Source organism: Dipodomys spectabilis, unplaced genomic scaffold (assembly GCF_019054845.1).
Source record: "Dipodomys spectabilis isolate Male_0828 unplaced genomic scaffold, ASM1905484v1 ptg000340l, whole genome shotgun sequence".
NCBI lineage: Eukaryota > Metazoa > Chordata > Mammalia > Rodentia > Heteromyidae > Dipodomys > Dipodomys spectabilis.
This window is the reverse complement of record NW_024871017.1, coordinates 881,897-898,669: the sequence shown is the minus strand read 5'-3', so window position 1 is coordinate 898,669 and position 16,773 is coordinate 881,897. Positions and strand designations below refer to the sequence as shown.

At 45.5% G+C, this 16,773-nt stretch overlaps 1 protein-coding gene across 4 annotated transcripts in view; it reads right to left on the bottom strand.

Annotated features, from left to right (window-relative positions):
• The window catches only part of Rnf13 (ring finger protein 13), a 41,202-nt gene extending 25,415 nt beyond the window's left edge, over positions 1-15,787 (bottom strand). For 3 of the 4 annotated variants that reach the window (XR_006145065.1, XM_042665648.1, XM_042665649.1), the window contains exons 1-4: positions 15,672-15,787; positions 6,620-6,746; positions 3,948-4,028; positions 2,229-2,354 (exon numbers count right to left, since the gene is read on the bottom strand). Coding sequence is in view for 2 of the 4 variants with exons in the window: in XM_042665648.1 (XP_042521582.1) it covers positions 2,229-2,354; positions 3,948-4,028; positions 6,620-6,733 (321 nt within the window). In the remaining 2 variants the exon portion in view is untranslated. Of the gene's footprint in view, positions 1-2,228; positions 2,355-3,947; positions 4,029-6,619; positions 6,747-15,671 lie in introns of those variants that run through there. The other variant, XM_042665650.1, reaches the window with a different exon arrangement.
• Between the last annotated feature and the right edge of the window lie 986 nt (positions 15,788-16,773).

Below are 16,773 nucleotides of genomic sequence, written 5' to 3'. Positions count from 1 at the left end.
CCTAACTATACACAGGTAGGAGGACTGAAGTTTAAGGCCAGCCCCAGGTAAAAAATACAAGACCTATCAGAAAAATAACTAAAGTAAAAGAAGGCTGGGGCATTGCTCAAGTGGCAGAGCACCTGCCTTGCAAACCAAGAGGCTCTGAGCTCAAACTGCAGTACCATCGTAGACAGACAGACAGACAGACAGGTGACAGACATAGATAAAACTATATTTCCTTTTCAAAGTGAATAACCATACATCCCACCTAACAAGTTAAGTTCTAACAACTAGCCTGCTTTCTTGTCACTAAAGACTTCCTATTCAGACATTACATATAATAACCAAATCACAGAATCAACAGAATTAATTTATTTTCATTCCTTCTTGGCAAGAAATAGAATGTTATGATACTTCCTTTTATTGTTGAAACAATCTGTAATTTCTACAATTTAATTCTGGGTTAATTCCTGTAAGGATTTAACCTAAAGATATAGATAACTTTGAGGAGCAAGAAATCTCGATTTGATTTCAATCTCCAATTTACTTCTCACTTAAGACAACTGAGAGTCTAGACTGCATTAAGTACACAATCATAATAGTATGTGTTACGTGGCAAGCATCCTACACTTTCACACCCGTTACCATCATTTTATCCCTTTAATGGGTTTATTATGCAAGTGTCCCTTCTTCCATGTAATGAAAGCTAGTCAAAATCCCTGCACAGCAGGCATGTGAGCAGCTTTTCCTGCTGCCTGGTAGCCCACCAGCAGCCACGCTGTGGAAAGTACAATTTTTTTTTGGGGGGGGGGGGGGTCCGGTCGTGGGGCCTGAACTCTGGGCCTGGGCGCTGTCCCTCAGCTCTTCAGCTCAAGGCTAGCGCTCTACCACTTGAGCCACAGCGCCACTTCCGGCTTTTTTTCTTTTTGCTTATGTGGTGCTGGGGAATCGAACCCAGGGCCTCATGCAAGCGAGGCAAGCGCTCTACCACTGAGCCACCTTCCCAGCCCTGGAAAGTACATTTAGCAATGTGTGTCTTGTAAATACGGTGCCACACTCGCCCCAAAGTAGTCTACTACAAGCAACCTCAAGGATGCCTCGGACCAGCCTCAATGTGGTCTTTCTGCCAGGACCGAGCTACAGACAGACAGACTTCAGAGCAACCCTGGTGACACACACAGTGTTAACTAAAGTAAGCTTCTGCACTGGACCCAAAACAACACAAAGGTCAAGCACAGCACTAAGACTGGTGAGCTGCACAAGGCCTGGAGGCCAAGGGGCTGAGCCCACTGACTAACTGCTGCAATCAAGTTTTTTCTACATCTCACTTGAATTTTTCTAGTCTTGGAACTGGGTAGACTTCTCTCAGTTCTGACTCTTGCAGTACCTAACCACCACTATTTGGGTTTTGCTTTGTTTGTTTGGTTTGCTTTTCTTGCTCAAATAAGCACTCTGGGACATATTAGCCTGTGGACCTTTCCTCCAGCAGTAGTGAGGGAAGTTCTATGTGAGCTTTGCTTCCCTCTCTGAAATGCCAGCTTAAGCCACTTCCAGGAGGAACAGAATGAACTTATACTAAAGGAGAAATGTCAGTGTCAACAGAAATAAAGATAGGATTAAGTCATTAAAGTGAAGGCTGAAGTTTCCATTCCTAGTTTAGACCCAAGTAATATTCCATTAGTAAGCCACACTTCAAGATACCTGCCCATGCCAGGTGCTGGAGGCTCATGCCTACAATCCTAGCTACTCAGGAGGCTGAGATATGAGGATTGAGGTTCAAAGCCAGCCCAGGCAGGAAAGTCCATGAGACTCTTATCTCTAATAAACCACTAGAAAACGGGAAGTGGTGCTGTGGCTCCAGCAGTAGAGCGTTAGCCTTGAGCTGAAGAGCTGAGGAACAGTGCCCAAGCTCAGAGTTCAAGCCCCACGACTGACCCAAAAAAAAAAAAAGATACCTGCCCAACACCTGAAAATTCTTAGAATTAACAGTAGTTCATTTGTCCTATTCAACTTACTCATTTTCAGCTTCACTAAGTGGAGAGGCCTAAAACAAATGAACTGTTGCTCTTTCTACCAGCTCCTGAAAAGGTGCAGCTGAGACAAGTGTGGAGGCTGTCTCCACGACTTCCCTATCTCCTCTCGTCAACTCCTTGCCTCCACTTCTGTTTAAGACTGAATTATCTTGTACATTGGCTTACATCTTTTCTCATAAGACAGAATTTAATTCACAAATAAGGAAACAGTACCTTTATATCAAAATTACAGTCCAATCTTCTAATTAGCACAACAAAAGTGCCAGATGAATTGTCTTTTAGTGGTGGAGGTGCTATGGGTTCACAAGCATTCTCTGGCTTTGAGTTAATCAAAAAACCCTGAAAAAGAATTGGTAATAATTATCTATTTCACTCAACAAACCAAGTTACCTCTACAGATACTTGTAGTTTGTTTTATATATTTTGCAATATGATAGATGTATTATCAGAAAGCAATGCAGAACTTCTCAAGTAGTTTTAGTTCCATAAGAGCATTTGTTTTTCTTAAGTGAGCTCAGTCTCTCTTAGTATTTAAGTTGGTTTTTTAAAAATCTATATGTAAGATAGTACTCCATTAATCAAAATGCCTTATACTCAAAAACTGACATGTTGAATTCAAATACCTTTATACAATAACTTAAACAAAAAATAGATGGTTACTCCAAAAATAACCAGTTTCTACGTTGGTATTTTCTTCAACAACAGCATTTCTAAAGCAAGAAATGTTCTTATAAAGTTTTAACTACTCTGGAGACATAGACAGTGGCACTGTGGTTGAAGCTAGCCCAATGTGCTGGTGTCTCCTAGCAGTAGTACTAGCCACTCAGAAGGCTGACATTTTATGAAGGCAGTGCGAAGCCATGAGTCTCTAATCTCCAATTAACAACCAAAAAGCCAGAAGTAGAACTATGGCTCAGGTAGAAGAGCACCAGCCTTGAGCAAAAGTGCTGAGAGCACTGAAGTTCAAGCCAAAGAAACCAGCATACACACACTAAAAAAGAAAAGAATAAACCAACATTCAAAACCTACACTGTTCCATAATATTAAAAAATCATAGTCATTAAAAATAATGTAAATCCTTGTTTTTCAAGAAGAAGAGAATCCGAATACACAATTTAAAAAGGCAAATAGCAAATTTCTATTAGTGTTGTATATACATTTGTAGTATATATAAACATTTACATAAATATATCTATACACACATCTACAAACACACATGGCATATATCCTAAAAAAAAATATATCTGAAATATACCAAAATGTGTGGCTACTGCAGAATACAATAACAGATGATCTTCACTTACTATTTTTTTGTTTTTTGGTCGGTCATGGGGCTTGAACTCTGGGCTTGGGTGCTGTCCTTGCACTCTTCAACTCAAGGCAAGCACTCTACCGCTTGAGCCACAGTGCCACTTCTAGTTTTCTAGTGGTTTACTAGAGATAAGAGTCTCATGGACTTTGCTGCCCGGGCTGGCTTTGAACCTTGATCCTCAGATCTCAGCCTCCTGAGTAGCTAGGATAACAGGCGTGAGCTACTGGCACCCGGCTATATAAGGATTTGTTGTTATTGTTGTTGTTGGTCATGAGGCCTGAACTCTGGGCCTGGGCGCTGTTCCTCAGCTCTTCAGCTTAAGGCGAGCGCTCTACCACTTAAGCCACAGCACCACTTCCTTCGCTTACTTTTTTTTAAAACTAACTTCAACTAATTGTACAGGAGGCGTCATTTTAAATATGGCCTTTTAAGTCCATTTACAATACACCAACATCAGAGCAGCCGACACCCTTCTTCCCTCCCCCACTGGCATGTTCTTCACACTCTTTGGGTGAAATTCATATCAAGGGCTCATATACCTTATGGGTTTTAAGGTTAAAATAGTTAGAAATGTCATTCTTTAAATAAATAAGGAACAATAAAAATCACTATTTTCTTACCTTTAAACCTTCCGTTGGAAGTCTATAACCAAATCTTGCTGGGAGATCCTCAAATGTCTGAGATGCATTTTCAAAATTATACTAAATATAAAATTAAAAGTCAAATTTAAGCCAAGTTACATCTGGCATTTTAAAAATTATTAAGCTAGATATAGTATTTCCAAAAGTCTGGCTTACTACTGTAACTTATTATAATAAAATCAGTTTTGTGAATATTCATCCACTAAAATAGCAAGGAAGATACATAATTTATAACATACAACTGTTCAAATTTGAATCTGACTTCATCTAGGGAAGGAAACAGTATTAACTCATACTTTTAGAGCATTGTCAAGTTCATATAGGTTGAACAATTTTACCCAGAGCTGAGCAAAGGGGGAAATAAACTTAATGAAATACAAAGAGAAAACTCTTTGACAACCTTCCTCTTAAGATATTCAATCTGTTCTGCTCTTCTACTAAGTCAACAACAATAAACAAAGAAAACCACTCTGTGCTTTTAGAAGGTAAAAATAAGGCTAGGAGTATAGCTCAGGGGCACTTTCCTAACACACACCAGGTCCTGGATTTGATCCTCAGCATCACTCACTCACTCGCTCACTCAGACACACCACACACACATACATGCACACACGATAGAATGGCAATAACATAATTGTAAGGTGAGCTTGCTCAATCATTTGTAATTTCCAACCTGCTATGTAGAGAACAAAAGAATAGGAAGACAGATAAAACCAAGCAAAGATAGGAAACAACTAACTTTTGAAACTGGTGAAATTTGTCATAGATTAGAGGTTAAGATACTTTTCATAACCCATAAGTTCTGACTAGTAAACATCAAAGAACATTTTTTAACCATAGAGCAAAAAGATGAGATAAGTGGGCACACCAGTAGTTCATGGTTGTAATCCTAGCTACTCAAGAGCCTGAGATCAGAGGGTCAAGGGTTAGAGATAGCCCAGGCAGAAAATCTGTGGGATTCCTTCTCTAACTATCCACAAAAATATCAAGCTGGAGGTATATCTCAAGTAGTAGAGTGCCAGCCAAACTTTCACAAGGCCCTGGGTTCAAGCCACTATATTAAAACAACAACAATAAAAGATAGGATAAAGCCAGGGCAATAGATAACACTAATTGTAACATGGATAGAAAAGGAGGCAAGGATCAAGTGAACCTTAGAGCATCACAAAAATAGGTCACACATCCAGTTTATTTACATCACTCCTAAATCACACTCATTGGGGAGTCCCGGTCTAGCTTCTTGTGTCATCTTCAGAAATGCAAAAATAAACACTTCCACCATAAAAAGTATTATATAGAATTACTCTGTGTGTGTGTGTGAGTGTGTGCATAAAAATAGCACAATGAGGGGCTGGGAAGGTGGCTCAGTGGTAGAGCTCTTGCCTTGCATGCATGAGGCCCTGGGTTCGATTCCTTAGCACCACATAAGCAAAAAGCCGGAAGTGGTGCTGTAGCTCAAGTGGTAGAGCACTAGCCTTGAGCTGAAGAGCTGAGGGACAGCGCCCAGGCCCAGAGTTCAGGCCCCATGACCGGACCCAAAAAAAAAAAAAAAAAATAGCACAATGAGGGCTGGGAAGGTGGCTCAGTGGTAGAGTGCTTTCCTTGCATGCATGAGGCCTTGGGTTAGATTCCTCAGCTCCACATAAGCAGAAAAAGCTGGAAATGGCGCTGTGGCTCAAGTGGTAGAGTGCTAGCCTTGAGTGCCCAAACCCAGAGTTCAGGCCCCACGACTGACAAAAAAAAAAAAGGCACAACAAAACCCACCAAAAACTGTAAAAAAGGAAGAGGATGGAGGGAGACAGGTTAAGAAAGAGTAACAGATAGATGCAGTGATCAATCTGTGAAATACAGATTGAAAGAAAAGATATGGAAGTAGAAAGGGGACTGTTTTGGAAAAAGGAGAAGAGGATACTATCTTTTCAATGTCAGAACTGCTCTAGTGGTCTATGAATTCTCTTACATCTCTCTCTTGGGAGGAACTGGTCTCTATTACTTCCCTACTAGCATCAAGCAAATCAGCTGCACACAGCAAGACTCAGAGTATATCATATGTGCATATATACAGAGTTAATTCTTCTTTTCCTAGCTTTACAGAAATGAAATATAAGACGTATCTCTACTTCCAATGTAGAGGAAAGAAAAAAACATGGCTGAGAGAAGACTACTAAGGTTTTGGGGAACACTGTTCCCCATTAAAACCTTTTTTCTTTTCACCAACAAAGATAAGACATCTATGTTTCTCTTTGGACTTATTTATTCTTAGATTGAGTCTTTCAATAAACATCTTTTAGAATGTCTTAAAATACCATCAATATAATATTGAGATCTTACAGCCTTTAGAAATATGCTTGGCATCAAGAAGCCAGCAAAACTTGACATAAGCCCACAAGCATGTAGATGTGTGTGCTGAGTATAAGAGGTACACATGCTCAAGAACAACACCACTTCTCAGATGTAGCCTGTGCATGAACTCATGTTAGACATCAAGCAACACAAATGAATCAGGCTCCACTTTTAAGTAACGGTGTCTGTGCTTGGGTATACTTATAGGTAAATGCCTGTAAGATTCTATCATGGAGGATTTTTAAAAAGAATGTTTTTAAAAAAACATTCCCTATGGGATGTTTTTAAGACATAAATAATGTACTTACTGCTAAAATGCTTGCTTCTACAGGCAGTAGGTTTAGAGATGCAAAGAGCTGGACAGTCAGGATGGTGTAGATTTGTGTGGCTGACAACATGAGCATTCCTATGGAGAGCAGCATCTCGTAAAGTCTCCTGTAGAAAAGGACAAGAAAGGCCTTAAAAACTGTTGATTTCTTTCCAAGAATACACCATCTGTTATCATGAATTCCTAATATCCAAAAGCATTCTTTTACAATCATACAAATGCTAAAATTAAAACATATTTTAAAGCATTTAGGCAAATAACCAAGTGTTTTTTCAAATGCAAAAACTCCTAAATCTTAATCTCTTCTAGACTCAAACATCTGAGATAAGCAGATAGATAAGTGATACATATACACACACACAAATATATATACCTATTACTTTTTAACACTATGCATTTCTATCTCTATATCTAAATGGCAATAGGGCAGTTCTCTGTATCAGTCCCTATTTATCTTGCAGCAAATCAAGATACTAAGTGTTAAACAGTAAATAATAAATTCTCATCAGCAAGCCTCCATCAATTGTATATAATGCTTGTAAATAAGCACATTGTTTACAAACATGAGACACAATAATGAATTACTAAATACTACCAATTTATATAATATCATTTGATGATGATTACTGTTGCTAAGTGCTCTAGATTTGGAAGCTACTTCAGAGTAAAACTGAATCTTTGACTCATTGATGTTTTTGACTCACTACTTTGACTGAAAACAAAGTATCTGTGAATAATTTTTAACTACCATCTTTCAAGGCCATTAATATCAGAGATGAAATCAAGGTGAAAATAAGCTAAAATATAGATTTGTTCCACAGACACAAGGTAGTTTAGTGGTTGACATGGACCAAGACAAGAAGGCTTGAGGCAGAGAAGAGGGGCAGATAAGAGTGGGGAATGACTGTTAATGGGTACAGATTTTGGAAGAAGGATGTTCTAAAATTAGACTGCAGTGACAGTTGCAAAATTTTATATTAAAAATAACATCTGTAAATTCCAAGTGAACAACACTTTTTTTTTTTGCCAGTCCTAGGACTTGACCTCTATGTCTGGGTCCTGTCCCTGAGCTTTTGTGCTCAAGGCTAGCACTCTACCACTTGAGTTACAGCTCCACTTTTTTGGGTAGTTCTTAGCGGAGATGAGAGTCTCACAGACTTTCCTGCTCAGGCTGGCTTTGAACGGCAATGCTCAGGTATTAGCCTCTTAAGTAGCTAGGATGACAGGTGTTGAGACACTGGTGCCTGGCTCAAGTGAGTGAATTATATCATAAAACTCTTCAAGATGTGTAGCTTTGACAATTGCTTTTAAAGGTAAAATACATCTGGTAACATTCTAACCCAGCAGTACTGAAATTGCTGCCCTTAGGAAGAACAGCTATCCTGATTATAGACTGGCCTTTGGCTAGCATCCCACCATCTTCTTCTAAGAATCGAATGCCTAAATTCTGGAAGAAAACATAGGGAACAGCTCTACAATATTAAACTGGGCAATAATTTTGGATATGATACCAAAATACTGGCTATCAAAGGAAAAATAGATAACCTGGATTCTATGAAAATTAAAGACTTGTAGGTATTGAAGGACATTGTCTGTGCTTTGGCTAGCATCCCTGTCATTTCCTGGTTTAAGAAGTCTAGAAGGAAAGTTATAGTTCTTGTTTAGATCAAACAGATCAGCTGGGTGCCTATTTTTTCTTCCTCATAAAATGGATTAGCATCTATACCCTACTTTGTAAGAATACTTTTTTTATGTCATTTCTGGTCAGAATTTGCTCATGTTCAATAGTATGGATGAATCTAGAGGACTCAGCATGTGGTTGTACTCTTGGCTGTGATTTATTACAGCAGAAGTAAACTCAGCAAAGGGAACGGCATGTGAGGTAAAGTGCAGAGTAATGCAGGTGTAAGCTTCTAAGAGTCCTTACCCAGCAAAATCACACAGATGAGCCCAGTTCCTTCTAAAAACTCATTTGAAGCACCAGAGTTTCACATATTGCCTCTTAAGTCTTTGATACATTTTGAGTTAATTCTGGTATACATTATAAGGCAGAAATCTAGGTTTTACTCATTTTGCAAATGGATATCCAATTTTCCCAAAAGTACTCATTGAAAGAACTATACAGAACTATACCCCCACACATGTACCTACTTAGTCTTGTTGTCCTTATCAAAATGCATTTGACCATGTATCTTGGACTTTATTTCTGGGCTCTGTGTTCTATTCCATTGGTCTGTCTATATGACAGTTTCACACTATTACTGTAGCTTTGCAGTAACCTTAAAGTATGAGACATCCAACTTTGTTATTTTCAATATTGCTTGGCCTATTTGGAATCCCTTGAGATTCCATAAGAAGTTTAGAATAAATTTTTTCAATTTCTGCCAAAAAAAAAAAGTCATGGAAGATTTTGGGACTGCAATAAATCCATAAGCTGTTTTGGGTTGTATTGATATTTTAATAATACCAAGTTGATTCATGGATATATTTATTTGTTTTCAATTTCTTTCACTTAAGTTTTATAATCTTCAGTATATAAGTCCTTTTACTCCTTGGTTGAGTTTATTACTATATATTTTATTGAGTTTTGCTGCTATTATATACAGAATTGTTTTCTAAGTTCCCTTTTTGATGTGCTCACTGCTAATGTATACAACTGCAGGTGATATTTTTGTGCATGTTCTGAATGTGTGTTCATGTGTGTGTTCGTGTGTGTGCCTGTGTGTGTCTCGGACTGGGGTTTGAACTCCAGAGCCTTGGCACTATCCAACCTGTGAGGTTTTTGCTCAAAGCTAGTGCTCTACCACTTGAGCTACAGTTCCACTTCCAGCTTTTTGGTGGTTAAGTGGCGATAAGTCTCACGGACTTTCCTGCCCAGGCTGGCTTCAAACCACAGCCCTTAGATCTTAGCCTCCTGAGTAGCTAGGATTACAGGTGTGAGCCACCAGCTCCAAGCTCCCAACTTATTTCCCTTTTTATAACTTGACTTATTATTAAGTTGCTTCCTAAGCTGTGTTTCTGAATCACTGAAGTCTTAATTGCTCTATGGAATGTTATATGGATGTCCCCCAGAAGCTCATGTACTGAAGGCTTGGTCCTCCACACAGTACAGCCAGGTTCAAAGGTGGAGCTTTGGGAGGCAACTGGATCATGAGTGCTCCAACTTTATGACTGGATTAATACATTTAAGAATGAGAGAGAAGCCAGGATCTGGTGGCTCATGACTGAAATCATAGCTACTCAGGAGGTTGAGATCTGAGGATCACAATTCAAAGTCATTCCAGGCAGGAAAGTCTGTGAGACTCTTATCTTTAATTAACCACCAGGAAATTAGTAGTAGAGCTGTGGCTCAAATGGCAGAACATTAGCCTTGAGCAAAAGAGCTCAGGGACAGCATACAGGCCCTGAGCTGGGGGGGGGGGGGAGGGGAGAATTGTAGTTTTGTTGATTTTTCTCTTGACCTCATTTGGAGAACTAGAGCACCCTAGCTGGCAAACGTGATTATCTGCATGAGGTAAGGGCTCAGATGACAGTTACTCATCCAGTTCTGGTCTGGTAACTGCAAATTTTAAAAGTTCCCAAGATTCACAGCAAATCCTAACTTTACATTTAAATCTGTGGCTAGACTATATACCTCCCCCATACAAAATTAACTTTTTAAACTTTAAGAATGACAGAAATATTAAACAAGAGTTGAAGATCAATATTCCTTCCAGAAATTTTCTTTGGATGACTCAACAATCTTGTGCCAATGAACACTCATGTGACAGCCGTGTCCTGAAGAAAGCCTCAACGTAAGCTGTCATCCATTGCTCAAGCCACATTCCTTAGCATCACTGGCTTTTAAAAACTGGACCAAAACACTCTACTAAAATAACTATCTCTAAAAAGCCAGAAGTGGAGTTGTGGTTCAAGTGGTAGAATGCTAGCCTTGAGTGAAAAAGCTAGAAGACAGTGCCCAGGCTCCAAGTTTGAGCCCCAGTATCACCACCAACAACAACAAAAAAAAGGTTTTTCATTCTTATCTTGTACTTTTCCTGCCCCAATCCTGAAGGTTTGTAGAAACCTTAAAAATATTTAAAGTTTTAGAGTACTAGAGCAAAAAACTTCCTCTCAAATGATGGGGAAAAAAGATTTGAACTGCTTTTATTTCACTCTAACTTTATGATTATTTTTGAACATCATTTTAATTATAAAATGTCTTCCAAAGTTTAAAATAAACAATTGAGACTTAACTATTATCCCCATACTGCATATTGCTGAAATTTATATGATATAAAAATCGTTGTGGTTTCTCTCAAGAGTTTGTTGTTGTTGTTTTAACAAGTACACTTTACCAGTCCTGGGGTTGAACCTCTGGGCCTAGGAACTGTCCCTGAACTTCTTTAACTCAAGGCTAGCATTCTACCATTTGAGCCACAGTGCCACTTCTGGCTTTTTGAGAAGTATATTGGATATTGGTGATAAGAAGCTCATGGACTTTCCTGCCCAGGCTCCTTTAAACTATGATCCTCAGATCCTCCTGATTCATGAGGATTATGGCATGAGCCATTGGCACCAAGCTTCTCAATAGATTTTGAGGTTTAATTGCTAAGACTGTACGGAGAATATAATGTCCAGATCAGAGCTCTAATCCTGATTCCATTACTTACTGACTTAAGTTAATGCCACTGTATTAGCGTCTTCATATATTATTACATTGCCATTTAGTAAAATTTTTATGATTCTAAAAATAATGCCCATCAGAAGATAAAAAGCACTGATTACTCATCTTAACTTTTGTGACATCTTTATCCTGTGTGCTGCCACGGGTTCCAATTGACCCTTGCTCTCTACCTCACCTTGAGCTCTCCATTCTGAATTCCAGTAACCCACAAAGCCCTGGGTCACCCAGCACAAGGCCTTGTACATTCACCTTAGTAGGCTGCCACTGTTTTTGTATCATTCATATCAGTCAAAGTGCTTCTGCCTTTTATCTAACCATGACTGCTTTTTATCTAACCATGCAGACTTTACATCATTGGTATCTTACTATGACATATATGGTTTTTAACTTGAAGCTATATCAAATATTTCCTCTTATTAAAATCCTACAAAATCATCACCTTAATAGATACTGATATGGCTAGTTCATGACTTTCACTATTCCTTCTATACATAATATTAAATTGAAGCCAACTATTGCTATTACAAAGCTTTATTAAAATATAAATTTTGGGGCTGGGAATGTGGCTTAGTGGTAGAGTGTTTGCCAAACATGCATGAAGCCCTAGGCTCGATTCCTCAGAAAAAAAGCCAGAAGTGGTACTGGGGCTTAAGTGGTAGAGTGCTAGCCTTGAGCAAAAGAAAGTTCAGGGGCAGTGCCCAGGATCTGAGTTCAAGCCCCAGGACTGAAAATCAATCAATCAATCACTTTTTTTTTTTTTTTTTACATTTCTGACTATCTTATGGCAGATTCTTACATGTGGAATCACCACATCAAAGAAACATCTTGTTACTGTTTGAATAGGAAATGTCCCTTCAGACTCAAGCATTAGGTTTGGTCCTAGCTGGTGGAGCTATTTGGAGAGTTGGTACTTCTACCAAGCTCATGTCAGTTTCCAGTATTTCAGCCTTTTCAAATCCACCCTTCCTGCACTTAACACATCTTGCCTCAGCTGCTGTTAACTACTCTGCACTGAATTCCAACCTCTCAGCTTCTACTTTAGCCCTGGGCCTTTATTCCCAGAATATTGAGAACATTGCTCTGGGTTTCTCGAGTGATCACCATATATAAAATCCTTAGCCTGGCATTTAAGGATTTCCCTAATCTGCATCCAGATTTCACCAGCCTGCTCCTTCCACATATAGCCTTGGCAAATGCACCCTGCCTTTCCCACCTCTACACCAGACTCTGGAGTGACCCTGTGTGGAGCATTTTTCTTCCCTCCCTTCTCCCACTGACAACAACTATTCAAATAGCCATATCCTCAATGAGAAAGGAAGGAGGCTGAGACCCATCATTTGCTGAACATATCTTGTGCCTGACAAATTATACTAATCTCCAAATACTAATAAGGAGAAGTTAAGGAAACAAGTTTACCCAAAGTCACCAGCAAGTAAGAATCCGAAATAGTCCACTGGCATTCTGTAACTTTTAATGAAATAGGTCAGTAGAGGGGCAGGCTACAGTTAATCCAGCATCAGCAACTCTACTACTTAGCTGTGTGTGAACTGAGCAAGTTATATATCTAAGATGTTTCAGAAACACAAGAGCTGGTATAGGTCTGAGTTTCACTTATGAAAATGGCAGAACTCAACTATCTGCCACATTGATGACTGTGAGAATCATTTGAGATCAAGTACTTAGAAGTCTATTTGGCCTATGGCAAATAATGTTAGCTGTTATTACTGTTTGGCTACTTATACACTATAAGGTAGAAACTGACAATGTCAATCATATGCTGTCAATATTCACAAGTCTATTTTTATGCAGTGTAAAAGCATAGTAAGGTGTTTTTATGTATGTTAATATTTATAGAATACTTGAATTTTTAAACCATGACTGATCAACCAACTTTATTAAAAGGAACTCACTTGTCTACTATTTACTCTTTTGAGACAAAGGGAAATGCATTACCAACTCTCTTCCCCTTTTTACATGTGAAACTGGCATATGCAATACCATACTGGTAGCATGTCAAAGGATACAAACTGCTATGTTTATTTAAACTCCTTCTGCCCTTTAATAAATATTACTAATTTCCAGATTTTAAAATGTCCAAAATCATACTTTTTATTTAAAGATCAGACTATGAACTGAACTGGTTTGTTAGATACTATGGTATGCTTACCTAAAAATGGTTTACTCTTGGCTAGGTGCTAGTGGCTCACGCTACTCAGGAAGCTGAGATCTGAGGATAGTGGTTCTAAACCAGCTTGGGCAAGGAAGTTCATAGGACCCTTATCTCCAATTAACCACCAAAAAAACTGGAAGTGGTGCTGTGGATCAAAGTGGTAGAGTGCTAGCCTTGAGCAGAAAAGCTCAAGGACAGCGCCCGGGTCCAGAGCTCAAAGCCCAGGACTGGCACCAAACCCCCCCCCCCCCACACACACACACAAATAGTCCCCTCCAAAGTGCTGGAGAGAAATGAAGAGAAATGAAAGCTTAACCCCATAAGCTTCAGTAGTCAACTGAATAGCTGAAATTAAGCAATAGCTTAGGTAAAACACACATATATTTAATATATGCACATACTAATAAGACAGTTGTTATGCCTTATGCACAGAAATAACTGTTTCTACTCAACCAATTAAAAAAATACTTTAAAGCTTAGCTATGTAACAGATTTTCTTTTTCAGTGCCAGACTTTGGACTAGAACTTGGCCTGGACTCTGTCCCTGAACTTTTTTGCTCAAGGCTAGCACTCTGTCACTTGAACTGCAGCTCCAGTTCTGGCTTTTTTTGGTAGTTAGTTGGGGATACGCATTTCTTGCCCAGATAGGCTTTGAATCACAATTCTCGGATCTCAGCCTCCCGAGTAGCTAGGATTACAGGGGTGACCCACCAGATTTTCTTTCATTTAATCTCTGCAACTTTTCCCTCATTTATAGATATCACAGAATTAATAAGTGGCAGAGGGGAACCTAACCTGACTGAAACTCGGAATCCAGTATTTTGAAACATTTGTTTTCTGTAATCCATGATAATGCATTTAAAATTTACATCTTCCTGATGATGCATGCACACAGAAAGGTGGGAGGGGACCCCCTAAAGGTTTATGAAAGGTTTACTCCTCCTCCACAAACTGATGAGGAAATCCACTCGCGGACCCTTTGGGGCCTTGCAGGGCAGCGCGGCAGGCCAGCTGAACTCCAGTGTAAACCTCCACAATCCGGGGGTTATTTTGAAATGGACCTATCTGCTTGACTCGCCAGAAACTGTCCTAAAAGCGGATGAGAGACCCACAGGGCGCCCCTCCCTGAGCCGGCCCGACCGGCCGGGGAGGAGGCCCGGGAGCAGCGCCCCGCCCGCGGCCGTCCCGGCTCCGCACCGGCCCCCGGGGGCGGCCGGGCCACCGCGCCGTCAGCGCAGGGGCGTGACGGCTGTGGGTGCGTGCGCGCCGGACGGCCTCGGGGGCAGCGCGGCGGCCTCGGGGGCAGCGCCCGCCCGCCCGTCACCGGTGCCCGCCCGCCTCGGGGGCAGCGCCCGCCCGTCACCGGCGCCCGCCCGCCTCGGGGGCAGCGCCCGCCCGCCCGTCACCGGCGCCCGCCCGCCTCGGGGGCAGCGCCCGCCCGTCACCGGTGCCGCCCGCCTCGGGGGCAGCGCCCGCCGCCAGCGCGGCCAGCCCAGGAGCCCCGGCGGGCAGCGGGGCGGGGGGGGGGGGGTCGGGGTCCGGGAGGGACCGCGCCCGGCTCTGAGGGGACCGAGGGAGGTGGGGTGCCGCGAAGGGCGTCGCGGCCTCCGCCCCGCCCGCCGACAAAGCAGCCCCGCCAGCCAAGTCCCGTGACGGCGCCCGAGGCCGGGACGGCGAGGCGCGGGGCCCCGGCCCAGCAACTTCAGGCGCGGCCGGCCGGGCGCGGGGCCGCGGGGGGCGCGGGGCGCGGGGGGGCGCGGGGCCGCGGGGGGCGCGGGGCCGCGGGGGGCGCGGGGGGCGGGGGGCGCGGGGGGCGCGGCGGGCGCGGGGCGCGGGGGGCGGGGGGGCGCGGGGGGCGGGGGGCGGGGGGCGCGGCGGGCGCGGGGGGCGCGGGGCGCGGGGGGCGGGGGGCGCGGGGCGCGGGGGCCGCGGGGCGCGGGGGCCGCGGGGCGCGGGGGGCGCGGGGGGCGCGGGGGCCGCGGGGGGCGCGGGGGGCGCGGCGGGCGCGGGGCGCGGGGGGCGGGGGGCGCGGCGGGCGCGGGGGGCGGCGGCCCGGGCTGCGCCCTCCTCCAGTCGCCGCGCCCGGCTCGCGGGCCGCCGCGGGGACCCGGGCCGCCGGGCCGAGGCGGAGCTCGAGCTCCGGGGAGACGTGCGCCCCGCCGGGCCCCGCCGCCGCGGAGCGGGGCGGGCTCTTACCTCACGCCTGGCCCCGAACACGGGCTCGCGGCCGCGCGGCGGCGGAGGAGTCCCTACCCGGACCTCATGACTGGAGGTCCGCGCCGACCCACCGCCCCGAGCCCGCCGCGGACGGCCGCAGCGCCACGCGGAAGTCCCGCCCCTCGACCCCCATTGGCCCGCGCCGCGGTTGGCGGAAGGCTATTGGGCCTCGGAGGTGTCAGTCCAGGCTCCGTCCCCCCCCTCCCCCGCCCCCACCTCTTCGCGCCGGGGCTCGCGGCTCGCCTCAGCCGCGCGGGACGGACGCCCGGTCCTCGGGTCGCGTTGCCGGCCTCGTGACGCGGGCCCCGGGAGGGAGGGAGTCAGGGCGGGGTGCGGCGCGGGGGCTGCTCCCGGCGGAGGACCGACTGCGGCCCCGGGAGAGGGGGCCCGCTTGGGCCGAGGCCTGCGGGGGCCGCGGCAGGGCGGCGTTGAGGGCCGGGCGGGCCGGGCGGGCGCGGAGCCGCGCTGCGGGCCGGGAGGGCCGGGCGGGCGCGGAGCCGCGCTGAGGGCCGGGAGGGCCGGGCGGGCGCGGAGCCGCGCTGAGGGCCGGGAGGGCCGGGCGGGCGCGGAGCCGCGTTGCGGGCCTGGTCCGGAGCCGCGCTGCGGGCCGGGAGGGCCGGGCGGGCGCGGAGCCGCGCTGCGGGCCGGGAGGGCCGGGAGGGCCGGGCGGGCCGGGCGGGCGCGGAGCCGCGTTGCGGGCCTGGTCCGGAGCCGCGCTGCGGGCCGGGAGGGCCGGGCGGGCGCGGAGCCGCGCTGCGGGCCGGGAGGGCCGGGAGGGCCGGGCGGGCCGGGCGGGCGCGGAGCCGCGTTGCGGGCCGGGAGGGCCGGGCGGGCGCGGAGCCGCGTTGCGGGCCGGGAGGGCCGGGCGGGCGCGGAGCCGCGTTGCGGGCCGGGCGGGCCGGGCGGGCGCGGAGCCGCGTTGCGGGCCGGGCGGGCCGGGCGGGCGCGGAGCCGCGTTGCGGGCCGGGCGGGCGCGGAGCCGCGTTGCGGGCCTGGTCCGGAGCCGCGCTGCGGGCCGGGAGGGCCGGGCGGGCGCGGAGCCGCGCTGCGGGGCGCGGGGCGCGGGGCAGGCCTGGTCCGG